Source organism: Talpa europaea (genome assembly GCF_964194135.1).
Source record: "Talpa europaea genome assembly, chromosome: 1".
NCBI classification, from domain to species: domain Eukaryota; kingdom Metazoa; phylum Chordata; class Mammalia; order Eulipotyphla; family Talpidae; genus Talpa; species Talpa europaea.
Window position 1 is genome coordinate 45868338 of NC_140073.1, and position 22557 is coordinate 45890894.

Genomic DNA, 22557 nt, shown 5'->3' on the forward strand with positions numbered 1-22557 from the left:
GGCACTCCTAAAAGGAGTTCTACCTAAGTCTGAAGGTCACAGAATTAGGACTCTGGAACGTCCTTTAAGGACATTAGAGACTTATATTCAACTTCTCCATTTAAGTTAAAGAACCTAGAATGCAGAGAGGCAAAGACTTTCCCAAAATGGCAGAGCAAATCAATGCAGAGCTGGGCCCACGCCCTGGGCAGAGCTCCTCTCTGAGTTACAGGTCTCTGTGGTGCAACCGTGAGCATTTGGTATATTGATTGGCCTTTGTATTCATTTCACTAAGGGCGATGAGAGAGAAAAAAAAAAAAGAATTTTATCACTAGAAGTCCCAGCTCTGTCTCATGAAAGAGGCTTTGTTTATGATACCCTGTCCATTCTCTCAGGTTCCCAACCATGATTTTAGGCTGCATCAAACTGGATGAGTGTGTACACTAGCAAGATAAAACCTTTTCAGTCCTCTCTTTAGTCCCTTGTACTGTCATAAATCTTCTTCTGTTGTAGAGCCCCTACCACCTTCAAAGGCATTGATCCTCACATCAAGGATGCCTTTTAGACTAATCGGTTTATTGACCATCAGATTTATATGTCTGGATGAGGCTCTATGTCTCATTCTTGCCTTGACCCCCAAGTGTCCTTGTAGCAGAAGAGAGTGCTGAATAAATAACAGGGATACCTAATTACAAACAGGGTTACCAAGCGTTGGTGAAACTGAACTGAATTTGAGAAAGTGCCCTGAATTTTCTGTGGTATTAGAAGTGACAAAGTGTGTGCTGGGCCGAACCCTTACAGGAGGACTGGTCAATCCCACCTATATTTTAAAAGATACACAGATTATGTATATGACTTGCTTAGAAGATGTACATTTTGAGCCTTTCCAAGGACTGTGTTGGCCTGTGAGGATGGTGGAATGTTAATTACTGGACATTTCAATGGGATTTAAGGAAGAATTCAATACAATACAAGGCAAGACCTTCTAATACCTAGACTTTCTCTCCATGGAAACATTGTGCCTCTGGAGGGAATGAGTACCCAATACCTGGGGATATGTGAACAAAGGCCAGTTGGCCAACTATTGGTTGGGGCAGGTAGAGAGAAGGTCACTCTTGGGGTGCAGGTGATTAAATGCATAGGACCAAGGTGACAGAATCAAAAGTCTAATCGCTACAGAGAACCTTAAAGATGACCTAATCCAGCCCCCTCACTTTTTTTTTTTAAAGATTTATTTATGCCCTCTCACTTTATAGTTAAAAAAAAAACAAACAAAAAACGAGGTCCAAAGCTTGGACATGAATCATCCAAGGTTACACAGAACCAAGTCTAGAATCCAATTCCTTCGGTCTTCACTCCAGTCCTCTTTCTATTACACTACGGTAGGTGAGGCTACATGCAGCTGCATCCATATGTATAGATAAGAGAATATGCATGTATAGATCCATTTACATATGTCATACATGTTCATCCAGTGCCACCTGAGATACTACTGCTGCTATCCCTCTCTTAAAAAGTAAAATTAATCTCATGGGTGATAATTAATCTCATGGGTGATAATTATCCTGGGTGATAATTTTTTCTAATTGTGCTGCCTACTAGTTGGGTGGCATTGGGCATACTGCCTGTCTGAGTCTCAGTCTTCAAACTGCAATAAAAATACACACAAACAGCTGGAAAGGATTATGCCAAGTGAAATAAGGAAAAAAGGAAAGCAGTGGAAGGAAAATATTGGATGGTTTCACTCATGGGTAGAATATAGGGAAACTGAACAAAGGGTCAGGAAAAAGACAAAACTTGCAAGCTGACCATAGATCCGAGGCAGACAGCAGGGGAAGGGGAGGGGTCAGATCAGGGGAGGGAAGAGCACAAGGGACTGTGGTGGTGGGAGAACTGAGGGGACTACAACTGAGGGAGAAATCAAATATTGTACAAAAACAATGATGTGAGAAAACCAATTAATTAAAAAAATCCACTCAAATAATAGACCTACACTACAGATTAAATGAGAGGGTGAATATGAAAGCACAGTCCCCAAGTTGGTGCTGACATCTAGAGGCCATGGTAACTAGGGAGAGAATAACATCAAGGATTTCAAAGAAAAAAAAAAAATACAATCTAGTCTTCCACTCAATCAATCAATAAATAATTCACTGAACCACAGACTATCAGGTTCAGTTTGCAATATCCCTCCTGGGGCTGGTCCGGCCTCTGCTGCCGCAACTTAGACAGTGCTCACCACATTCAGCATCAGTCATTCCTCTTCTGGACAGCTCTAACAAGGCACAAGATTCTTCCTTAGAAGGAGTCAAAATGCCACTCAATAATTTCTAAATATTGGTCCTCATTTTATCCAGTGGAGCCATTTTGTGTGAAAAATAAGATGTGAAGGTGAAACCATTGGTCACCCACTGAGCCTCAAGATGAGGTGACCAATCTGCATGGCCAGATGGTTTCTGTCCTGCCTGAGGACCCCATGGACATACCTTGCTCACATAGTGTAGCTTCCACCAGGGCAGTATTTCTCGTGCAGGGGGCCACTCAGGGGAGGGGGGAGTTTTAACAATTTTAAAACTTCTGGGGGGAGAGATTTAATGCTTTAGAGACGTTTTTGGCTGTGATAATGAGGGTGTGCTACTGGCATCTGGTGGGTTGAGGCCATGCATGCTGCAATGCACAGGGCAGCCCCCCGCCCCCAACCAAGAATTATCTGGTCCAGATGTCTACAATACGGCGGAGGTTAAGAACCCCCGTGCTAGGTGAAGGAAACCTCTCTTGACGGCCTTTAAATGTACCCTCTGTCCTTTCTCTTAAAATGCAATTAACAGTCCTTCTTTACTCTAACTTGTTAACCAGGTGAGTACTCCATTCCCCCTCCTTCAATGCTTTGTGTCTGTCCAAAGCTGAATGATCAAGAGGAGGACCTTTCCTGTAGAAGGAGGGAGAATTTTTTACATGGGCAGGAGAATCCCCTTTCCTTTTTTCCTAAGAGACAAATCAGTCCCAGCCAAGGGGAACAGGAAGGGAGGAGGAGACAGGCTGTATTTACTGAAAGCTGCAGAGGATGCTTGGTAAGTTCGGTTCTCGGTCCCGGTGTCCACTGGGAGGTGGAAGGTGCCTTCAGTGCCACAGGAAGACGAGTTCTGTGGCCAGGCCTGTTTCATCAGCAGAGTTGCTTAAGGAGAGACACAAGAATGGCATTAGGCAGAAATAAGAAGTGGGCACCACCAATCACAGACACAAAGCAAGGGTCTTGAGCTAGACAGAAACATATAACCCAAGGGGCCCTGTTCAGACAAACAGGATGGTTTAGCCTCTCTGAGATGGGGAGTTGGGGAGAGGAGCACTGAAATGAGCTGCCAAATGATTTGAAACCAGGGGAGCCTGAGCTTATACACAGAAAATCAGAATTTTCTACCTGCTACTAGAACCATGAAGATGCCTATGAATGCCGCTGCCTACTGCCTGACATTCTAGCCTAAGGTCTAGGATATTCCTTAGTCACTTTCTCATTAATATGCAGCAGCTGGGAGCCCAACTGTGAGTGCGTCAGATCAACTGAGTATTCTTTCTTTGTGTCAGTAATCTCATCTGGAGGTGTATTTAATGAGTTGCTTTCAAATAGAGACCCCAAAATAATTGCCACATGGCATGAACCTTGCTGGACAGGCATCTCTTCCAAAGGGAGTGTCTGAGCTTTGGTTGCCTGAAGGGCACATGTTGTCCAGTGAGGCATTCCCTTCTAACTCCTCTGGTACACCCAGCCAGGGACAGACAGACAAAGCTCTTACACACCCTTTATACCTCTGGCTGAGGTGCTCTTGGTGTCCCACCTGAGAGACTGCCTCATGAACTAGAGATGATCTTTGGGTCATTAAAAAAGTAAATATCAAAGTTGGGGGACAGAGAAGAGGCCAGCTTAGAATATGCAGCGACTTCCCAGGCTGACTCAAAGCTCAACTCGAGTAATTTGAAGGATGATGCTTTATATGTTCTAGAAGTAGGGAGCGACTAAAAAAACAAAAACAAAAAACAAAAAAAAAAAACTTACCTTCATGGTATCCTGTGGGGAAGGAGAGAGGAAATAGGGTTTCAACGTGGGGAAATGCCTAACTTTTTAGATATTTCCCTTGACATACTTACAAACACTAGAGGAGAAACATTCTTGACCCAAATTTCTACTTTGAGAAAAAAAGAATGATTTTAACAGTGTTTTTCCACTCAAAGTCTTGGGAGTAGTGGATATTGTTTTAAAGTATATTAGCAGCAGGTGGGGCTGCACTGGCAATAGTCAGATATGTTTGAAATATTTTAACAAGGGGCTACAGGTATGAGAGGAAAGTATGCCTATGTGCTCTAATTCCACCAGGATGAGGACAGTCCTCTTTTAGAGAGCTCCCATCACCCCTCTGCCCATCCAGGCTACAGGAATGCCTCTGGTCCCTTCAGCCTTAGAAGTACTGGGGTCAGAGAAGGAGGTCAAGGACTGTGCTGTTTTGGCTGAACCAAGGCTAGATGTATAGCTGTTCTGGGCTGACCCTGCACTTGCATTAATGGCCCGCAATATATACAGCAGATGCTGAGAAATGAGAAGGAAATCATGGGCAGGAAAGTGACACTAAAAGGAGAATTCTGGCAGAAGAAATGGAAACCCAGCAGAATACCATGCAGAGTCCAAGGCTTTTGCTAGACATCAAGACATGGCTCTGCAGACAATGCAGGAGGTGGGGGGGGGGTCAGTTTTAAACAATTATCTTGGATTTTTTCCCTGTGGGTAGTGGGGATTAACAAAGGATCCAATTAGTGTTGAAAAACTTATCAACATATCTCCAAATTTAGAACCTGCCACTCCATGTGGCTGGAAAACCTTGACCACTCAAAATCACTCCCTCAAAAGTGAAACAAACAACTCTGAGAAGTCAGGCAGAGCAAGCCCATGCCCTCAAGACCCCACAGGAACTCCACCAGGGAGCAGGAGGCCTGAATTTGGCTGCTGAGAATCTGGAGAATTTGGAGGTTCTGTTCTGGTCTAGTTTTTCTCCCCAAGTGATATATACTTTACCATAATTATAAGCCAAAAGTCTGACATTAGCCTGAAGGACTGTGTGACAACTGAAGTAAATCAATATTAATCAAGAAGTGACTGAGGCCTACACTGTGCTCAGTGTTGAGGGGAGTGTACGGTGGACAGAACACACGTGGGTCATGGTCACTGCACACAAGGTACTCATGGTCTAGCTGGGGATGCAATACAGCCACACGCCAACCAGAGAGTGAACAAGACAGCATAACATACAGGAAAGTAACATTCCAGAGTCAGCAGGAAAGAAGCAAGTGCGACTGTGCCTTTTATTATGTCTTTCCCAACTGACAAGATGAACTAAACTACGTGTTCCTGAAGAAATGGGTACTTCCTCTGGTTTCATTATAAGAAAGCAAATGTTAGTAATTTCTATATTCTCTGTATATTTGCATATTTATTAATTTAAATATCTGGATAAATATGAGTATGAAAAACAAAACCAAGAAATACTAGCAGTCAACTTGACTTTCTTGTTGGGTGCTATATGAATCTTCCTCTTCCAGGTACAACTCTAAAAGATGGTAATCATGCACAGCTCAGTCATAGGGTTAAGACAACCCAACTGAAGCTTTTGGAAGCCTGGTGATACAGGAGGCTGCTCTGACAGGCATGTCTGCTCTTGGGTACCATGAAAGGTACCAACTCCTAGAAATGTTTTCTGGTTTGAACTGGCTGATAGTTAAATACAAGTATACTCGTGTGTCAAATATTTTTAAGTTGTATATTTGAAACTAGTATACTAGTCTATGTACTAGTGCTAGTTGATGTACTACCACTCTAGGTACTAGATGTGTTATTCCTTAATTTAAAAAGGATAGAGAGAGGAAGAGAGAATGAGAACCCCTGGCAGTGAAGGGCCATGGCCCAGTCACAGCATGCTGCCCACATCCAGGTGCTGGGTTGTTCACTTCCCTGGATACTGGATACAGGGCCCTCATGCCCTCCGACACCTGAACAGTCTGTTAAGCACACAAGGAGGAGAGGCAGCAAGGGACCATCATCCTGAACAATACATTAAGTCAAGAAATCTGAGTTCTAGCCTGGGCTCTGCCACTTATTAGCTGTGAGACCTTGGGCAAGTCACTGAACCTTTCAAAGTTTCAGTTTTGTTGTCTCAGAAAATGGCAGTATAGTCATCATGCCCTGATCATTTCACAGTACTGATATGAAGATCAAAATAAAGTGTCACCCAGTTTTAGTTTCTAGCCCTGGTATCTGTCCACTCTTCTATTCCCACAGTGTGGACAGCTCTAAGGTAAGATCTCACCAAGTCTCCCCTAAATTATTGCACCTCCTCACTACTCTGTTTTTAAATCTGCCAATTCCAGTCTGTAAGCTGCAATCAGAGTGGTAATTTCTAAGACATAGCCACAAAGCTGTCTTCCTTAAAAACATTCCATGGTTCTCCACTGCCTAAGTTTAGCTAACGGTTGAATTCCTTGTGTGGCATTTCAGGCTCCTTAAGCTCTACTCCTTTGGTCTCTACACTCTCTCACTCTTCTCACTCTCCAACCCTAGATCCAGCACAGCCACACAAACTGTTCATCATTCCCAGGAAGCATCCTATCTCTGTATTCTTGCTCATTCTTCCTGGCATGTCATTCTCCAAATGCCACCTGGAAGACATTTATTGATACCTCAGTCATGAGCTGAAGGTCTGTCTCTACTAGAAGTCTCTTTCACTGCAGACCTCCGGTGTATCCCACATGGCTCACTATCCCAGTCCCTGTGACTCTCAGAAGCCCCTTTATTTGCTGAGTCATCTATCTTCCCCCCTGAATTGTGAGCGGGGACTCTTTCTTACTGGTCATTGTAGCTTCAGAAGGCTAGCTTAGGCCTGGCACAGAACATTTTGTGAAGAAAAGAGTTTCAAATATACATTTCAGTATTTCCATTTCAGATACTGTGATTGGAGGCATGAGGAAGCATGAGAGAGTATCTCTCACTTTTTAAGGAGTTTTCTGTTCAAGTTCATATATCCTAAGGCAAACAAAATACTACCCTGTAATAATGATAAGAGAAACAGGTCTGTGACTAACAAAATTAAAATAATGAAATTGTAAGAGGACAGGCTGGGGAATTTAAAGGGACCTCTGAGATCATCTAGAATGAAATACTTAATCACCTGGAAACATAAGCAAATTGCCCAAGATCACACAGCCCGTAGCAGTGGCAAGGAGAAATTTTCACAGCTCATCTCCTGAAAGATGTGCCACACACAAATTCAGTTTTCAGTACCCATACAATTCAAGGTTTGAAGCTGAGAAAGTGTGCAAAGATTTAAGAAAACACTGTCCTGTGCAGCCCAGGTAAAGGTGGTGTAAGTGGCAAATCCTTCCCATGGTCCCTTCCTGTCTATGACAAAAAGGACCTAGTCAAGTTACACTGCTGGGACCCTCACAGGTGCCTCCAGGTTCCTGTGGTGCCTTGGGCCTGGAGTCCACACTGCCCAGAGAACCCAGTTCTGGTCCCTTGCTCATTAACACATGTGGCCCCTACCTCTCACCATTCAGGAAAATGCCCTGAAAATGGGCCAGAGTTCAAGATCTGGGCTAAGGGGAACAGACTAACTAAGTCAGCCAGGTCTTCAAACATGTCAGACTGCCGATGGAGATGGAAAATCTGATCCTGGGGCAGACAGTTGTGTTTTTTGGTTTTTGGTTTTTTTTTTCCCCTTTCCCGGTTCTTACAAGAACAATTCGGGTACTCCTCCACAAGGGCTGCCACGATGCCATCAGAGGAGCCACACAGGACCAGAAATTTTTGTTCACTTGTTTGAATTCAGCAACCAGGTTAGGGTAGAAGTTTCTGACCTAGGTCAGACAGGGACCCCAGAGGTGAGAAAGAGGACAGACGCCTTTTAGTGCCATGATCCTTCACTGCTGCCCTAGGGGACGGTTCATGTGTGTCTCCAACCCATGATTTTGCACCATCAGACATGTTCCTGCATGCTTTAGGAACTGCTGCTGAGCCACCTGGGGGGAGCCCAAGCCTAGGGGATGGGATTTGGGAAGGAAGGAAGAGAGGAATCTACCGTTGTTACGAGATAACACATTCATAGGCCATAATACAGATGAGGAAAAATAGCTCTCCTACCATAAGCTGAATGCAGGAACTGAAACTCTGTTGGATAGAAATGTTAGTTGAAATTACCACTAAGAATTTGTGCAAAGTAGTATACATTGCAGTTACAAAAACAGACTTTGTCTCGATAGCAGTTTCCCCCAGGTTACACAAGAAACAATGACGTAGAGGGTGCGAAGTGTCACTAGTCTGGAGGGGTGTGACAGACTTGCCATCCAGGAAATCCCATTCATTGAGGAAGGGCACCTCCTCGGAAGTCATGGCATCTTCAAGGCAATTCCAGAGCTGCCTGGATGTGAACAAGCCTGAGCTCCTACTCTTTGCTTGTCCATTAGAATTTCAATTCTCCCAAGTACTAAAGAGGGACTTCACCCATGACAGGCTTTAATTGCTAAAGGAAGTGAAGGTTGAGGGACTAAATCATCGTGTTTGGCCTCTGAAGACTTTCTGTGGTGTCCCAGAGAGCTAGGATCAATGCAGAGGTATTTCATTCCCTGAAACTTCTAGGAGAGTGCAGTGCCGTAGAAACACAGGCTGTGGGCCAGACAGACTGGGTTTGAATCCCAGTGTCACTGCTTTTTAACTATGCAACTTTGGATAAGTTACTTAATCTCTCTGAGAAAACTAGAGGCTAAAAAAGCTCCAACACACAAGACTAAGGTAAAAATGTTGTGATATGCCTTGCAATAGTGCCTGGAACATGGAAGGCATTAAGGAAATACAACTTCCTTCCCCCTGCCTTTCTCCAAGCAGTTTGTCATATGCAAAATGGAAGTAATATATTTGTACTACACAAGGCTGCTGTGAAATCAAGTGAGACAACAGATGAAAATTATGTGTAAACAGATTTCTTGTGAGAAGGCATTTAATATTTGTCATTTTCAAATCCCTTCATTTCCAAGTCAGATTATCGTTAATATGGCATTTTAATGCCAACATGGTATTAAATTTTTGGTCCCCAGATTCTGAAATCAAGTCTCATTTGGCTCCCAGCCTTCTATGGAGCCTAAGAGTTCTTAAATAAGATCTGTGAAATTATTGAGAGCTTGGATAAAGCTCCAAGTACCCACATTACTTTCAGAACCAAGGAAAGGGTAAAATGTTTTCCTGTATCCCAGACAGATGACATCTTAGGATACACAGAGCTGCTAAAAATAACTCCCTGAAGCAACTTCTTGGTCTCCTTGAAGAAGCTGAGACAAATTTAAACCTGAGAGCCTGGCTCTTTTGAAGGCATCTACCCTGCAGTTATCACCCGGCATCACAAACAGTTGGTTCTGGCAGGAGAGTAACCTACAGTGCCCTCTGTCCTAGAGCCAGCTCCTCCATAGCAGGATTCCTGCTGCAGTCAGGAGACCTGGTGAATGCAGAGGCCATTCTCCTATCGTGTGAGACATACCAGCTGAGAGAGAGCGCACTCATGCACGTGTTTGCTGTGTGGGTAGCTCCAAAGGCCAGGGGGTCTGCCCACGGTCACACCACAATCAGTGGAAGAGTCAGTGTCTCCACCACAGCCGTCCAGTTTGGGGTTTTCTGACACAATGACCACTACTATCCTCTCCAGTAGATTCTATGGGTTTTTGAGAAAATGGCCTGGGTTGGTTTAGACGTAACTTAGAAATATGACTTTTCAAGAATATAATTGGAGAAAAATCAACTTAGACGAAGCTTGATATTTTGTTTTTAAATTAAAACTTAATCAGAACTTTATACATTCCAGGAACTTTCCAGTGTCTGTTTTTTTCTCAGTCTCAGGTTCCTCTTGTCTGTTCTACCTTCCCTCTCTAGTCTGGTTGCTCTAATCTAACACCTCAATTTCTTCTGGCCAACTGCAACTTTAATGTAGCGGATATGGGTGTTGTGGCAGGATGCCTGCATTTGGATGTTTGGGCTAGTTTCTTAACTTATCTAAGTTTTAATTTTCCAGTCATAAAATGGGAATAACAACACTGACTTCAAAGGCTTACTGTGATATAAAACAAGTTAAAATCCATAGAGTTTAAAATAGTTTCTGCCACATAGAAACCATTCAACAAATATTAACTATTTATTCCCTATCCTTCCACTTTCTTACCAAACTAATGCGAAAACAATTCCACAATCTTATCACTAGAAGTTTTGAACATTACAAGAAAATACCCCGGGGCTGGGAATTAGAGCCTTGACAGATTCCCAACCTCCAGCCTCAGCTGGACCGCCAGTGTTACACAGCTGTCTTATCTGCTGGTAGTTTCCTCTCCTGCTTCTTCTAGTGAGGGCTTCACACCTTGCCTGTGCTCCTGAAGACCCCTCCCTTTATTGGAGCTCATCTCTGTTTCAGCAAATCAAAATCAGTAGACAAGCACTCTCCACCAGGCAATTTATTCTAAGTACATCCTTTAGTCTGCAAGGAAGAGCTGCGTGAGGCACATGCGTGAGGCACCCCACTCCCCTTGCTTCCCCACGGAGCAGTCAACCATGCTCTAGATTTCTTATCCCAACACAGCATCCTCGGGGGTCACCTGGGACCTCTTCTCCTGTTTTGTCTTTTCCACTTGCTCCACCTCACACGGCTCATTTCCAGAAACAACAACAGCAACACCAACAAACCCTCTTTTAATCCCAACTTCCCTTCTAGTCAGCACTCTCCTGTTCTCCTTTCCTGGTAGCCAGGCTTCTTTTAAGAGCAGGTTCTATCTGCTAAATATGGTTCTTTACTCCCAATCCCTCCACCTCCTGAGTGAGTTTCCATGGAGGTCACTGAAGACCTCCTGGTTATAAAGACAACACCTCTTCTCACTCCTGATCCTACCTGACCTTCTGTAACAACTCACCTCATTTTGTTAGACTGGGTACTTGACCAAGCCAATTTATAGATATCACAGCATTTTAGATTTACGTAATTTCTATCATGAGAGACTTAATAATCAAAACCACTGTAGTTTTCAAGACAGCTTATCAAATTTGATTAAGTCTTTTTATCAGAAAGAATTTCTGTATTTTTTATTGTTTCTGCTTCTTAATTAAAGGTTTTTTTTTTTTTTTCAAATATACATCTTACTGACTGAAGGTGAATATAGAATAGAACGTCAACACAGAGATACTATTACAGGTTTTTTAGCCTGTGTGTCACTGCCCACTCACGTTTTTTCCGGGTAGTAACTATAGCTACCTCATTTGAATTACCTAGAGTGTATCCCAGAGTGCTTTGGGCATAGCATAGACAAATGAATGTCTGAAGTGACACAGCTGTGCGAGCACTTTAAGGGTTAACACACCTATTTCCACAAAATAGTTCTTATTTGCAAAGACAGGGGGCTGTCTGATGTCATGGGGTTGTGTGTGTGTGTGTGTGTGTGTGTGTGTGTGCGCGCTTATGCTCTAATTTCTGCTTTAGAGATGAACATGAGATTCAGAGACATGAAGTGACTTTAAGGGTGTAACCTAGAAAGTGAGTCAGGACTCAAACACAGGTCTTCTGACATAATCCATGCTTTTCTCTTCTTTAAACATCAGAAGAAAGGGAATGGCATAGAATGAATACTAAATTGGCACAGAAAAGCCTGAGACCAAGAGCTAGGAGATCTACCAAGGGTTCTAGTCCATATGCTGTTATGGGTTCAATGGGTAACTTAGACAACACATTGCTACTCTCTGGATCTCCCTTATCAAGAAAAGGTATTGAACTGGAGGATCTCTGAGGTTTTTACAAGCTCTCTAACTCTAGAATAATAATTAGTAAGTACAAAAATTGGGCTACCATCATGGCATTCAAGGCCTTTCCAAATCTGTACATTTCCAAATCTGTACCCTTGCACATGTGTAGTTCAGATTCATTTACAGCATTCCCTGTCCACTAGTTTATGCTTTAACCATCACTACTATTTCTAGGTTCCTCGCAGTGTCAAGTCCTCACATCTCCATGTCTTTGCCCAGGCTCTACTCTGTCTAGAATGCCCAGCTCTTCCTTTGTGACTCCTACTTCTTCCGTGTCTATCGCTAGGTTCTCTGTGAGGTGCACCCTACACTTTCGACCTCAGACAGACTGTTGATTCCTTTCCCACTTTCTCTCCTCTTAGATGTATTCCTTTACAATACTTTATCACACTATACCACAATTAATTTGCTTATATGCCAGCCCGAATGAGTTGTAAGCTACTTCAGATAAAGATATTCTTTTTTTTATTCTAGTGCGGAAAACATTCACAAAAATACTTGATGAATGAAGAGGAACCTACATAAAATCATTTACAACCCTGAGGTAGACAGTGTATTTCTTAGAGAGATGAGGTAACTTGTGCAAGATGTTGTAACTAGTGAGTCGTGTCATCAGGATTCAAACCCAGGACTTTCTCCCATCCCTTGAATGTAAAAACACCAGCAAAGGATGGGGTTAAGATCAGTGATAAGACCTCTGTACTGCTCCTAGTCTAAACTAGAACAAACTTTTTCAACATTTTCACACTTATGTCAACCTCTTCCAAGGAATATTAGGTCTATATTACATTTGAAAAACGAGTTATTTGCCTCAACTTGAAAACAGTTCTTTATCCTCTGGTGGCAAGTCCCTCACTCTCTTCCAAATCCACATCCGGGAAGTGTGTGTGTGTGTGTGTGTGTGTGTGTGAGTGAGTGGGGGGGGGGAGAGAGAGAGAGAGTCAGTCTCCAATAGACTCGAGGGAAACTGAGTAAAGAATGGATTTGGACATTGTTTGGGAGGGCAAAAAGGTTCTGTGAGGAGGATGCATGTCTCAGACATTTCAGAAAAGGAAAGATAGGTCAACTAAGTCCCAAGGAGAACAGGGAGGAGATTCTACTCCGACCCCCACCCTGAGGCTGAACTGCCTCCATTCCCAGAGGGAACTTCCAGGATAATCAGGCCTGGACAGGATGAGCCCAGAGCAATTAAGAACTGGGCAAAGTCCGCATGTAGGTTAGTCTTTTCCAAATACCGTCCCACTTCCCACCCCACCCCACCCACCACTGCTGTCTCTATTTCCGCCTTACCTGGAGCATAACTGGGGCTGTTGGTGGGGTACAGGCTGGGATTGTAGGCAGGGGCTGCTGCCGGGTAGGCTGTGGGATAACCTATGAAGAAACAAAAAAAAAGTCCCATTTAAGTGAGCAAAAGAAAGCAGGTTCTGAGGAAAAAGAATCAAAGTCTCAGGCTTGGTCTTTAATCTCTTCCTAGGCCATTTTAGAGAGTATATGTAACCAACTTTCAAATTTTTATTTATTTATTTTTTAAAGATTTATTTTTATTTATTTATGCATACAAGAACTGGGGTGTAGGCCAGAGGTGCGGGGGTGGGGATGGGGGTGAGAGAATTCACCAAAGACAGAGTGGGGAGCAGAACAGGTGAATCTACTGAAATACACTGCTGAGGGGAGCAGCAGGTGAGACAGAAGAGGTATGCTACACCTTGTGGGTTAGCTCCCTGGCTGGAGATCAAACTCATGCCGCAGTGGCTGGGGATAGCCTGACAGCACTGAGACTTTAATCTCTGTACTACCAGGGAGGCCTATAACCAGCTTTTTAGCCTTTCAAGAAAAGCCACCAATACCATAATCTCAACACATACAGATTTTTCAATTTTCAGAAAGCAGTACAAGAAATGTCTATATGGGGCCTCCCTGGTGTAGCAGGGGGTTAAGATGCAACCTGTGAAGCTATCCGCAGCCACTGCAGCATGAGTTTGATCCCCGGCCAGGGAGCTTATCCAAATAGCGCAGCAGACATCTCCTGACTCGCCCGCTGCTCCCCTCAGCAGTGTATTTCAGTCAGTCTGCCTGTTTTGTTCCCTACTCTGTCTCTGGTGAATCCTCTCAACCCCCACACCTCTGGTCTGTACCCCAGTTCTTGTACGCATAAATAAATCTTTAAAAAAAAAAAAGGAAATGTCTATATGCTCACTGAAAAAAAAAATGGAACAATATGAAGTAAATATATATACTAAAAAGTGTAAGTTTACTTTCACAACCTGACACAACACTACTCTCCTCCCCAGAGGTAGAAACAGCTTGGATCTCCTTCAAAATAGCTTTCTATGCATTTTAATACATATATATTCAGTGGTATGCTGGTAAATATAGACTACTATCTCCAGGGGATGGAGGTAAAGCCCTATTTGTAACCTCTGTCAAGTCCCATATGTAAATATACCTACCATGGCCAATTTCTTTTTTTTTTTTTTTTTTTTGTGGGACCCTCGCCGGCAGCCGGGGAACAAACCGGCGCTGCAGAGGCTGCGGGCAGCCTTGCAGCCCAGAGCTCAACCGCTGCGCCACCAGGGGAGGCCCATCCACCATGGCCAATTTCAAGCTACCAACATCAGTGGATGAGTAGCTGGGAACAGGCACTCATAATTGGCTCTAGAAAGGTCACATGAGCCAAATCCAGTCCACCACTTCATATGACAGAGATGGCTTTGGGGGCACATTTCTTTCTGCGGTTACATTCATGTTGTACAAGCATTCCTGCTATCTGTTTCTAAGACTTTTTAATCATCTTAAACAAAAATTTCATATCTATTAAACAATAAAATCCCATAATCCCTCTACCTGTTAACCTCCAGTCTACTTTGTCTATGAATTTGCCCAATCTAAATATAAGTGGGAATACTCTTTTCAGTCAGAGAATCTTAAGGGTGAAGACAATAACAATGCAAACCCATATTAAAAAGAAAAACCCCAAATAAAATACCTAGTATCACACCTAAAGCAACTTGAAAAAGAGGAACAAATATGATCTAAAGTTAGTAGAAGGAAATAACAAAATAGATAACCCTCTAGCTAGGCTAACAAAAAAAGTAGAGAAAAATATTAATAAACAGAATCACAAATGAAAGAGGAGATTTCAGTACAGATGGCAAAGGTTTACAAAAGATTTCTGAGATTTCTATGCGCGACCACATGCCAATAAATTTCATAACCTTGAAGAAATGTGAATTTTTAGATCAAAATTATCTACCAAGACTAACTAAGAAAGAAAAAGGCAAACTGAACAAACCAATCACAAACATGGAAATTGAAACAGTAATAGAAAAATGTTTTAAAAAACAAAAGCCCAGGACCAGATGGCTGTACAAATAAATTTTATCAAATTTCTAAAGAACTAATTAATGCCCACCTTGCTCATATTGGTTTTAAAAATAGAGGAGTCCTCCCTAACACATTTTATAATGCCAACGTTACCTTAATACTGAAACCAGAACAAAGACTGCACAAGAAAAAAATTATAGACCAATATCTTTGATGAACACATCCATGTAAGTTTTTCAACAAAATACCAGCAAATCAAATTCAATAGTATTTCACAAGGATTATACACTATGATCAAATGGGATTTACAGGGATGCAAAGATTGTTTAATATACACAAATCAATTATAATATACCCTTTCAACAAAAGGTAAAAATCATAAGAGAACATTAAGATGCAGAGAAAGCATTCAATAAAATTCAACACCCATTTACGATAAAAGCTCTAAATAAGACAGGAGTAGAAGGAATCTACCTCAATATAATAAAAAGCACATACCATAAACCAATAGTCAATATAATACTCAACATTGAAAGTTTTCCTCATTAGATTTGGCACAAGACAAAAAAGTTCACTGTCATTTAACTTAGTATTAAAGATTCTGGCCAAAGCTCTCAGATAAACACAGGGAATAAAGGGAATCCAATTAGGAAATAAGGAAGCAAAATTATCACTATTTGCAGACTATATGATATAAATAGCATATTCTAGACTATAAAAATGATTAGAGGGGCCTCCCCGGTGGCGCAGTGGTTGAGCGCTGGGTTGCGAAGCTGCCCGCAGCCTCTGCGGTGCCGGTTTGATCCCCGGCTGCTCCCCGGCCACCGGAGGAGGGTCCCACATGGCGCAGACCTCTCCTGCGCCCGCTGCTCCCCTCAGCAGTATACTTCAGTCCTTCTGCCTGCTCTGCTCCCCGTTCTGGCTCTGGTGAATTCTCTCACCCTCCCGCACTTCTGGCTGTACCCAGTGCATGTATAAACAAACAAACAAACAAATAAAAAACATGCCTCTATAAAAAAATGATTAGAAAAAATAAATGCTACAGAATCAAACTATGAAAATCCATTGCTTTTTAATATACAAACAACAGACAAGAAGCACAAGAGATTAAGAAAACTACATTTATAATTAAATACCTCAGAATCAAATTAGCAAATGATCTAAAAGATCTAACAATGTTACTGAAAAATTTAGTGACATAGGAGATGGAAGGAAATCAATATACTCAAAATGACCGTTTTGCCTAAAGTGATATATGAATTTAACACAAGTTAACCTCAAGTTAAAAAGCTTCAATACAGCAACAAAACAGTCCGCATGATTAAATACACACCTTAGTGAATGGGGAAAAAATAGTTACAATATAACTGATAAGGAATTAATAAACAATATATTAAAAAAAAACTCATACAATTCAACAATTAAAGAAAGACAAATAGCCCAACTAACAAATGGACAGCAGGCAATGGACAATTCTCTAAAGAGGATTCAGAAGGCCAAAATACATGAAAAATTGTTCATCGTCACTCCTAATGAGAGGGCAGATTAAAACCACAATTAGATACCAGCTCACATCTGTGAGAATGACACATTTCAAAAAGACCCCCAACAACAAGCATTGGAGAGAGCGCAGAGGAAAAGGGACCCTATTGCAATGCTGGTGGGAATGTGAATTGGTGAAACCATCAGGGAAAGCAATCTGGGTTTACCTAAAAAAAATTAAAAACAGGGCCTCCCCAGTGGCGCAGTGGTTAAGTGCTGGGTGGCAAAGCTGCCCGCAGCCTCTGCAGCATGGGTTCCATCCCCGGCTGCTCCCCGGCCACTGGAGGAGGGTCCCATGTGGCATGCAGACCTCTCCTGCCGCCCGCTGCTACCCTCAGCAGTGTACTTCGGTCCTTCTGCCTGCTCTGCTCCCCGCTCTGGCTCTGGTGGAATCTCTCACCCTCCCGCGCTTCTGACTGTACCCAGTGCTTGTATAAATAAATAAATAAATAAATAAATAAATAAATAAATAAATAAACAAACAAACAAATAAATAAATAAATAAAAATTAAAAACAAGTATCGTACAACCCCACAATCCTACTTTTGGGCATATAGCCACAGAGTATGAACCATCAACAAAAATACCCATATGCTCTACAATATTACAGCAGCATTATTTACAATAGCTAGGACATGGAAGAAGCCTAAATTGTCTTCAGTGGATGAACGGATTAAAAAGAAGTGATGCATACATGCAATGGAATACTACACAGCCACAGAAAAGGATGAAATGCAGCCATTTTCAACAAAATGAAAGAAATTTGAAAAAATTACAAGCAGCAAAACAAGTCAGCAGTATAAAAACAAATAGTGGATGTTCATTTAACATAGTAATGATAACACAAAACACTTTCAAAAACTACCGGACATCAACAGGCATTCTGAGGGCTCGGAGGAGTAGGGAGTGTGATAGGGACAAAGGGACAGAAGGGATGGTGGGGAGGGGAGAAAATCCTCAAAGGAGACTAAAGGAGCTTTTGTAAAAGAAAAAAAATCTCACATGACGATAGCCTAATATTTTTTCTCTTGATTTTATACCTTAACATATCTAAAATAAACACTTTAACTTGAGCAATCAAAAATCAGGGACCTATCTATTCGTATAAAGGCATAATTAATGGTACAATTCCTCAAGTTTTATTACTTACTTAGACTTCTTGGATTTCTCCCCAAATTAGAACACACAGACAAATACTACCAGGAGCCTTTTAGCATGAAAACATACATGATTATGATATGAAGTTTTCCCAAAATTATACATAAAACTCATAATTGCAACTTACCATCAAGAAAGTGCTATTTTCAAAGCTCACTTAGTCAACAAATATTTGAAAGTCTATTGTATGTAATGTGACCCCTGCCCTTGTGGAGCTTGTATTTTAAGAGGATGGGAGAAGACAGTGGATAAATAGTAAATATAAACAAGCACAGTCTTACATTCTATGGGAAAGAGAAAAAGGGCAGGATAAGGGCAACAGAAGTGCTACTGTGTTAGGGTGAGGTGTTGCAGTATTAAATGGGATAACTAGTAAAGACACATTAAGGAGATAATATTTTTGAAGGATACAGAGTTAACCAAGCAGGTGGTGGTGGGACAAGGGAAACAAAAGTCCTAGGCTGGGAGAATTTAGGCCATGTCAGAGGAACGGTACAGAAGTCTGTATGGCTGACGTGGAGCAAGTGGGGGACAGCAGTAGTAGAGGAAGCCAGAGAGAGAAAGGGTTGGTCAGTCTTTATGGGGTCTTACAGGCTACTGTAAGGAATCTGACCTTAACCCTGAGTGAAATGCAAAGCCATCAAGGAGTCCTTAGCAAGAAGAATAACATGATTTATCTTAAGCTTGAAAAGGGCCACAATGACTGCTGTGTTGAAAAGAGACCGTAAAGGCGAGCTATGTGCAGACCATTTAGGGGGCTACTGCAAACTCCTGGCAATAGACGACAGGCTCAGATCAGGGTGACAGCGAGAAATGATGAGGAGAGACATGCTAAGGGTCTTAGCAGACTTTGCCACACTGCTTTCTAGAAAGGCTTTCAATTTGGATTTGCACTAGCAGTGTGTAAGTGCCTGTTTCATGATTCCCTGCTGTTTTTTAATGCTCAGTGGTATTTTGACTGACAATGAAAAGCTGATTTTAAAAGTTAAAGATTAAATCCCTAAATCCCTAAAAGCTTCTTTGGGATTTTTAAATACCGAGCTTTAATAATGTATCTTTGTTAATATGCCTTTCCTTAAATCCTTTCCAACTCCAAAGAAGATTCATCTCTCTTTACCCCCCAATCATTCTCTGATTTTGAACTTGAGACAGTCAACTTGTTGCCACTTAATTGGCAATCTGGAGATCTGCCACTTCTCAAGAAGAAGGCCAGGGGTTTAATCTGTGAAGCAAAATGGTTCGGTCATATACGTATGTATTCAGCTTCATGTGAAACTGTGCAGTCAAGGGTAATCATACCCCTTGTGTCATGTCAGATATCTTCCTCTAGGAGCAATTACATGATCTTCCTTCAATGCTTCCAAGTAAAAATTTTTTTAGATCACTTGAATGTACAGCTATCACAGAACAGCAGCATTAGAAGGAACTTTATTTGGTCCAACGCTATTCATTCTACAGATGACATGCCTAAGCAGAGAGAAGGCAGAGTACTGAGGTTAAAAAGCACCTTAAAGGCCATCGGGCCCAGCTTCCCATTTGGGGCTGAGGTCTTCTCTCCAACGAGCTCTTGGGATTGTTTATGGACAGTGAACTCCTTTCCTTCTTGAGATCCTCCTTACCCACCCTACACACACAAACACACACACTTCATTGGGAGACTGTTCTGATTATCTGAAAGCGACTTCTCGCACTGCACTGAACTCTGACTACTGTACCTATAGCTTCTACTCTTTTGAACAAAGCAAATTTGGACATAGCCATCTCCAGTTATAGAACTTATCACATGGTACTTCAATGGTTTGCTTACATTTCCTGTCCTGTTTTCCACTTCCCAAACTATAACCTCCTTGAAGGCACAGCTACATCTTATTGTCCTGTACACAATAATTGTTGGTCAGTTCCTCCTTCTCACTCCAAGTCCAGTCAACACACCACTCCTCTGCTCGGACTGCAAGCATCTGAGTTTCTCAAATTCAGGGTAGCAAATTGTTTATGTGGCCAGCAGAGAATATCCCTTCCCCACCATCAACTTCCTCCACCCAAAAAGGGTATTATAAGTAAGCCTTCCAGTAACTGTCCTGGTGGTGTTTTGTTTAATTTGCTTCTTTGTTCCCAACTGATATTCTTCTTCTTGCTACTTCTGTCGATGCTGGTGGCTGTGCTAGTGCTTGGCACAGATAAGGTAGAGAATAGGTACCCAAAGAAGAGATTGTCAGGGAGATTGTATTGCGGAGCTCTGAGAGGTTCACAAACAAAAGAAACAAAACCCAGTAGGATACCTGGCCTTGTGAGGGTCACACCTAATGAGGGAGACAGACAGATAAGTGGACAGTCAGAATGTAGCCTGGAAAGTGCCATGGCAAGGAAAGAAAGGAAGCAGAGAAGGGCCCTTCATCAAGCACCACTTATTTAGTACCTATTTTCTGCCAGGGATTATACTGAGCACTGAGTTTTCCTGGATGAAGACAAACCAAAAAACAAACAACGGTGGAAGGAGAATGTTCTACTCAACACTGCCACTTGGATGTTCGGCAGGCATTGGGATTAGGCTATATGGTAGAATGGTCAAGAATGTGGTCCCTGGAGGTAGATTTAGGCTTAGATTTGAATCCTAGCAATACTGGTTTTGGTGTGATCTTAGGTCATTTATTTAACCTTTCTGTGCCTTAGTTTTCTCTTCTGTGAAATGGGAAATAACATTATACCTAGCAGATTGTTAAAAGTATGAAATTAGTTAAGACCTTGAAGCACCAGGAGCTAGACAAACAGGTAAGCCCTTCAAAAGTTAGCTATTAACTTACAAGATTCCAAAACAACTTTTTACTTCCTATCCTCTCATTTCCATCAGAATCTGTTCCTCTCCAGTTCTTTCCACAGCAATAATTAACAACTCATTCTTCCATAATTCAGGCCCAAAACTTTAGAGTCATCCTTGACTCTGTTCTTTCTCTCCTAGTCAAATCTAAATCTTCAGCAGTTCCACTTTCAGAATAGATTCAGAATTTGGCCATATCTCATTGCCTGTAGCCAATTTCTATCCCAGACCAAACATTATTTCTCACCTAGATTATTATAATAACTTCATAACTTGTCTCCCCTTCTACCTTTGATCCCAAGCAGTTTATGTCCCACAGCAACCAGTAAGCCTGTTAAAACATTAGGTCAGATCATGACACTCGTTAAGGCCCATAGTAGATTCCCACAATAATGCCATTGAAATCCTTTTAATGGCTCATTTGAGCCATCAGCTACATCCTTACCAACCTTCCTCCCCCAGGCTAATCTACTCCAGCAACCATGGCCTTGGGGTTCTTCAAATGTATCAAGAACTTTCCCATCTCTACCTTTTTGATTAGTCACCTTATGGTCCTTCTAAAATAGTACTCTCAATTCTCCGATTTTACTTGTTGATGAGAGAAAATCTCTCTCCCACCACTACAATGTAAGCTTCAGATCTCACCAGCACTTAATTGCTTTCAAGAAAATTCACAGGACTACTTCTGAAACTACTTGATCTTTGGGAAGTAGAGAAACAGAGTATCAAAAATTTAGTGGAGGACTAACTCCTTGGCTCAGGAAAATTAAGAGGATTACTCTTGTGAGCAGGGTAAAATTTATGTAATAATGACATTATAGGTCTGAAGCTTATACTTTAAAAGAAAACTGATTCCCTCACTGCCCCAAGGTGAGGGTGATCAAAAACCAAACAAATCTTCAATTTTCTTAAATTAAAAAAGAAGACAGAGAAGGGATATAATTTTATTTTATTTAATATTTATTTATTTATTTATACAAGCACCGGGTACAGTCAGAAGCGCGGGAGGGTGAGAGAATTCACCAGAGCCAGAGTGGGGAGCAGAGCAGGCAGAAGGACCGAAGCACACTGCTGAGGGGAGCAGCAGGCGGCAGGAGAGGTCTGCGCGCCATGTGGGACCCTCCTCCGGTGGCTGGGGAGCAGCCGGGGATCAAACCAGTGCCGCAGAGGCTGCGGGCAGCTTCTCAACCCAGCACTCAACCACTGCGCCACCGGGGAGGCCCAAGAATATAATTTTAAATCTATAGTATGTGAGCACTTTGCCAGGCACTTCTTTGTATGATTTAATCTTCTCCTGAGCTCCTGAAATACATTATTACACCCATTTTAGAAGTTAGACTTATAAAGGGAGTACACAGAATGGAGACAGAACCTAGGTGTACTGAATAAACAGAGCCCATTCTTACCAACCTTCCCGCCTCTTCCCAAAACATGAATCTACTCAGTGAAAACTTCTGGATTTGGCTGCCATTTTCTTTGCTAAAATTCTTTCATTTCAGCCTCAAACCCGGGAAAACAGGAAATTACCCAGGAGAGTCAATTTGGTCAAAGATCATTCAGTTACCAAAAGGAAAAAAAAAAAAAAAAAAAAAACAACTATTCTGTTCCCACTCAGTGCCCTAATGTAGGTCACACTCTTGTATTGAAAAGCATCACAAAGGCACTGAATTACAGATTAGAAGAGGTATTAGAGGTGATTGAGTCCAATTTGCCACTCAGTACAGGACACCCTTTACAGTGGCTCACACAGCTGGCCACAAGGTCTCTCTGCCTGTATACCCTTTCCAATTAGTGTGCTGAGAACATCTGCAGGCAGTCAAAGCTCCTACCGGAGAGCCATGGAGTTTAAGAAATTCTTTACTCTGAGCTAAACATC

At 42.1% G+C, this 22557-nt stretch overlaps 1 protein-coding gene across 3 annotated transcripts in view; it reads right to left on the reverse strand.

The window, feature by feature from the left end:
• Window positions 1-22557, reverse strand: part of FAM168A (family with sequence similarity 168 member A) — a gene marked incomplete at its 5' end in the record, with an annotated part of 45910 nt that overhangs the window by 7517 nt on the left and 15836 nt on the right. For 2 of the 3 annotated variants that reach the window (XM_084236825.1, XM_084236824.1), the window contains 2 exons: window positions 3029-3154; window positions 13133-13213. In XM_084236825.1, coding sequence (XP_084092951.1) covers window positions 3029-3154; window positions 13133-13213 — 207 coding nt within the window. Of the gene's footprint in view, window positions 1-3028; window positions 3155-8158; window positions 8186-13132; window positions 13214-22557 lie in introns of all 3 variants that reach the window. The other variant, XM_084236823.1, reaches the window with a different exon arrangement.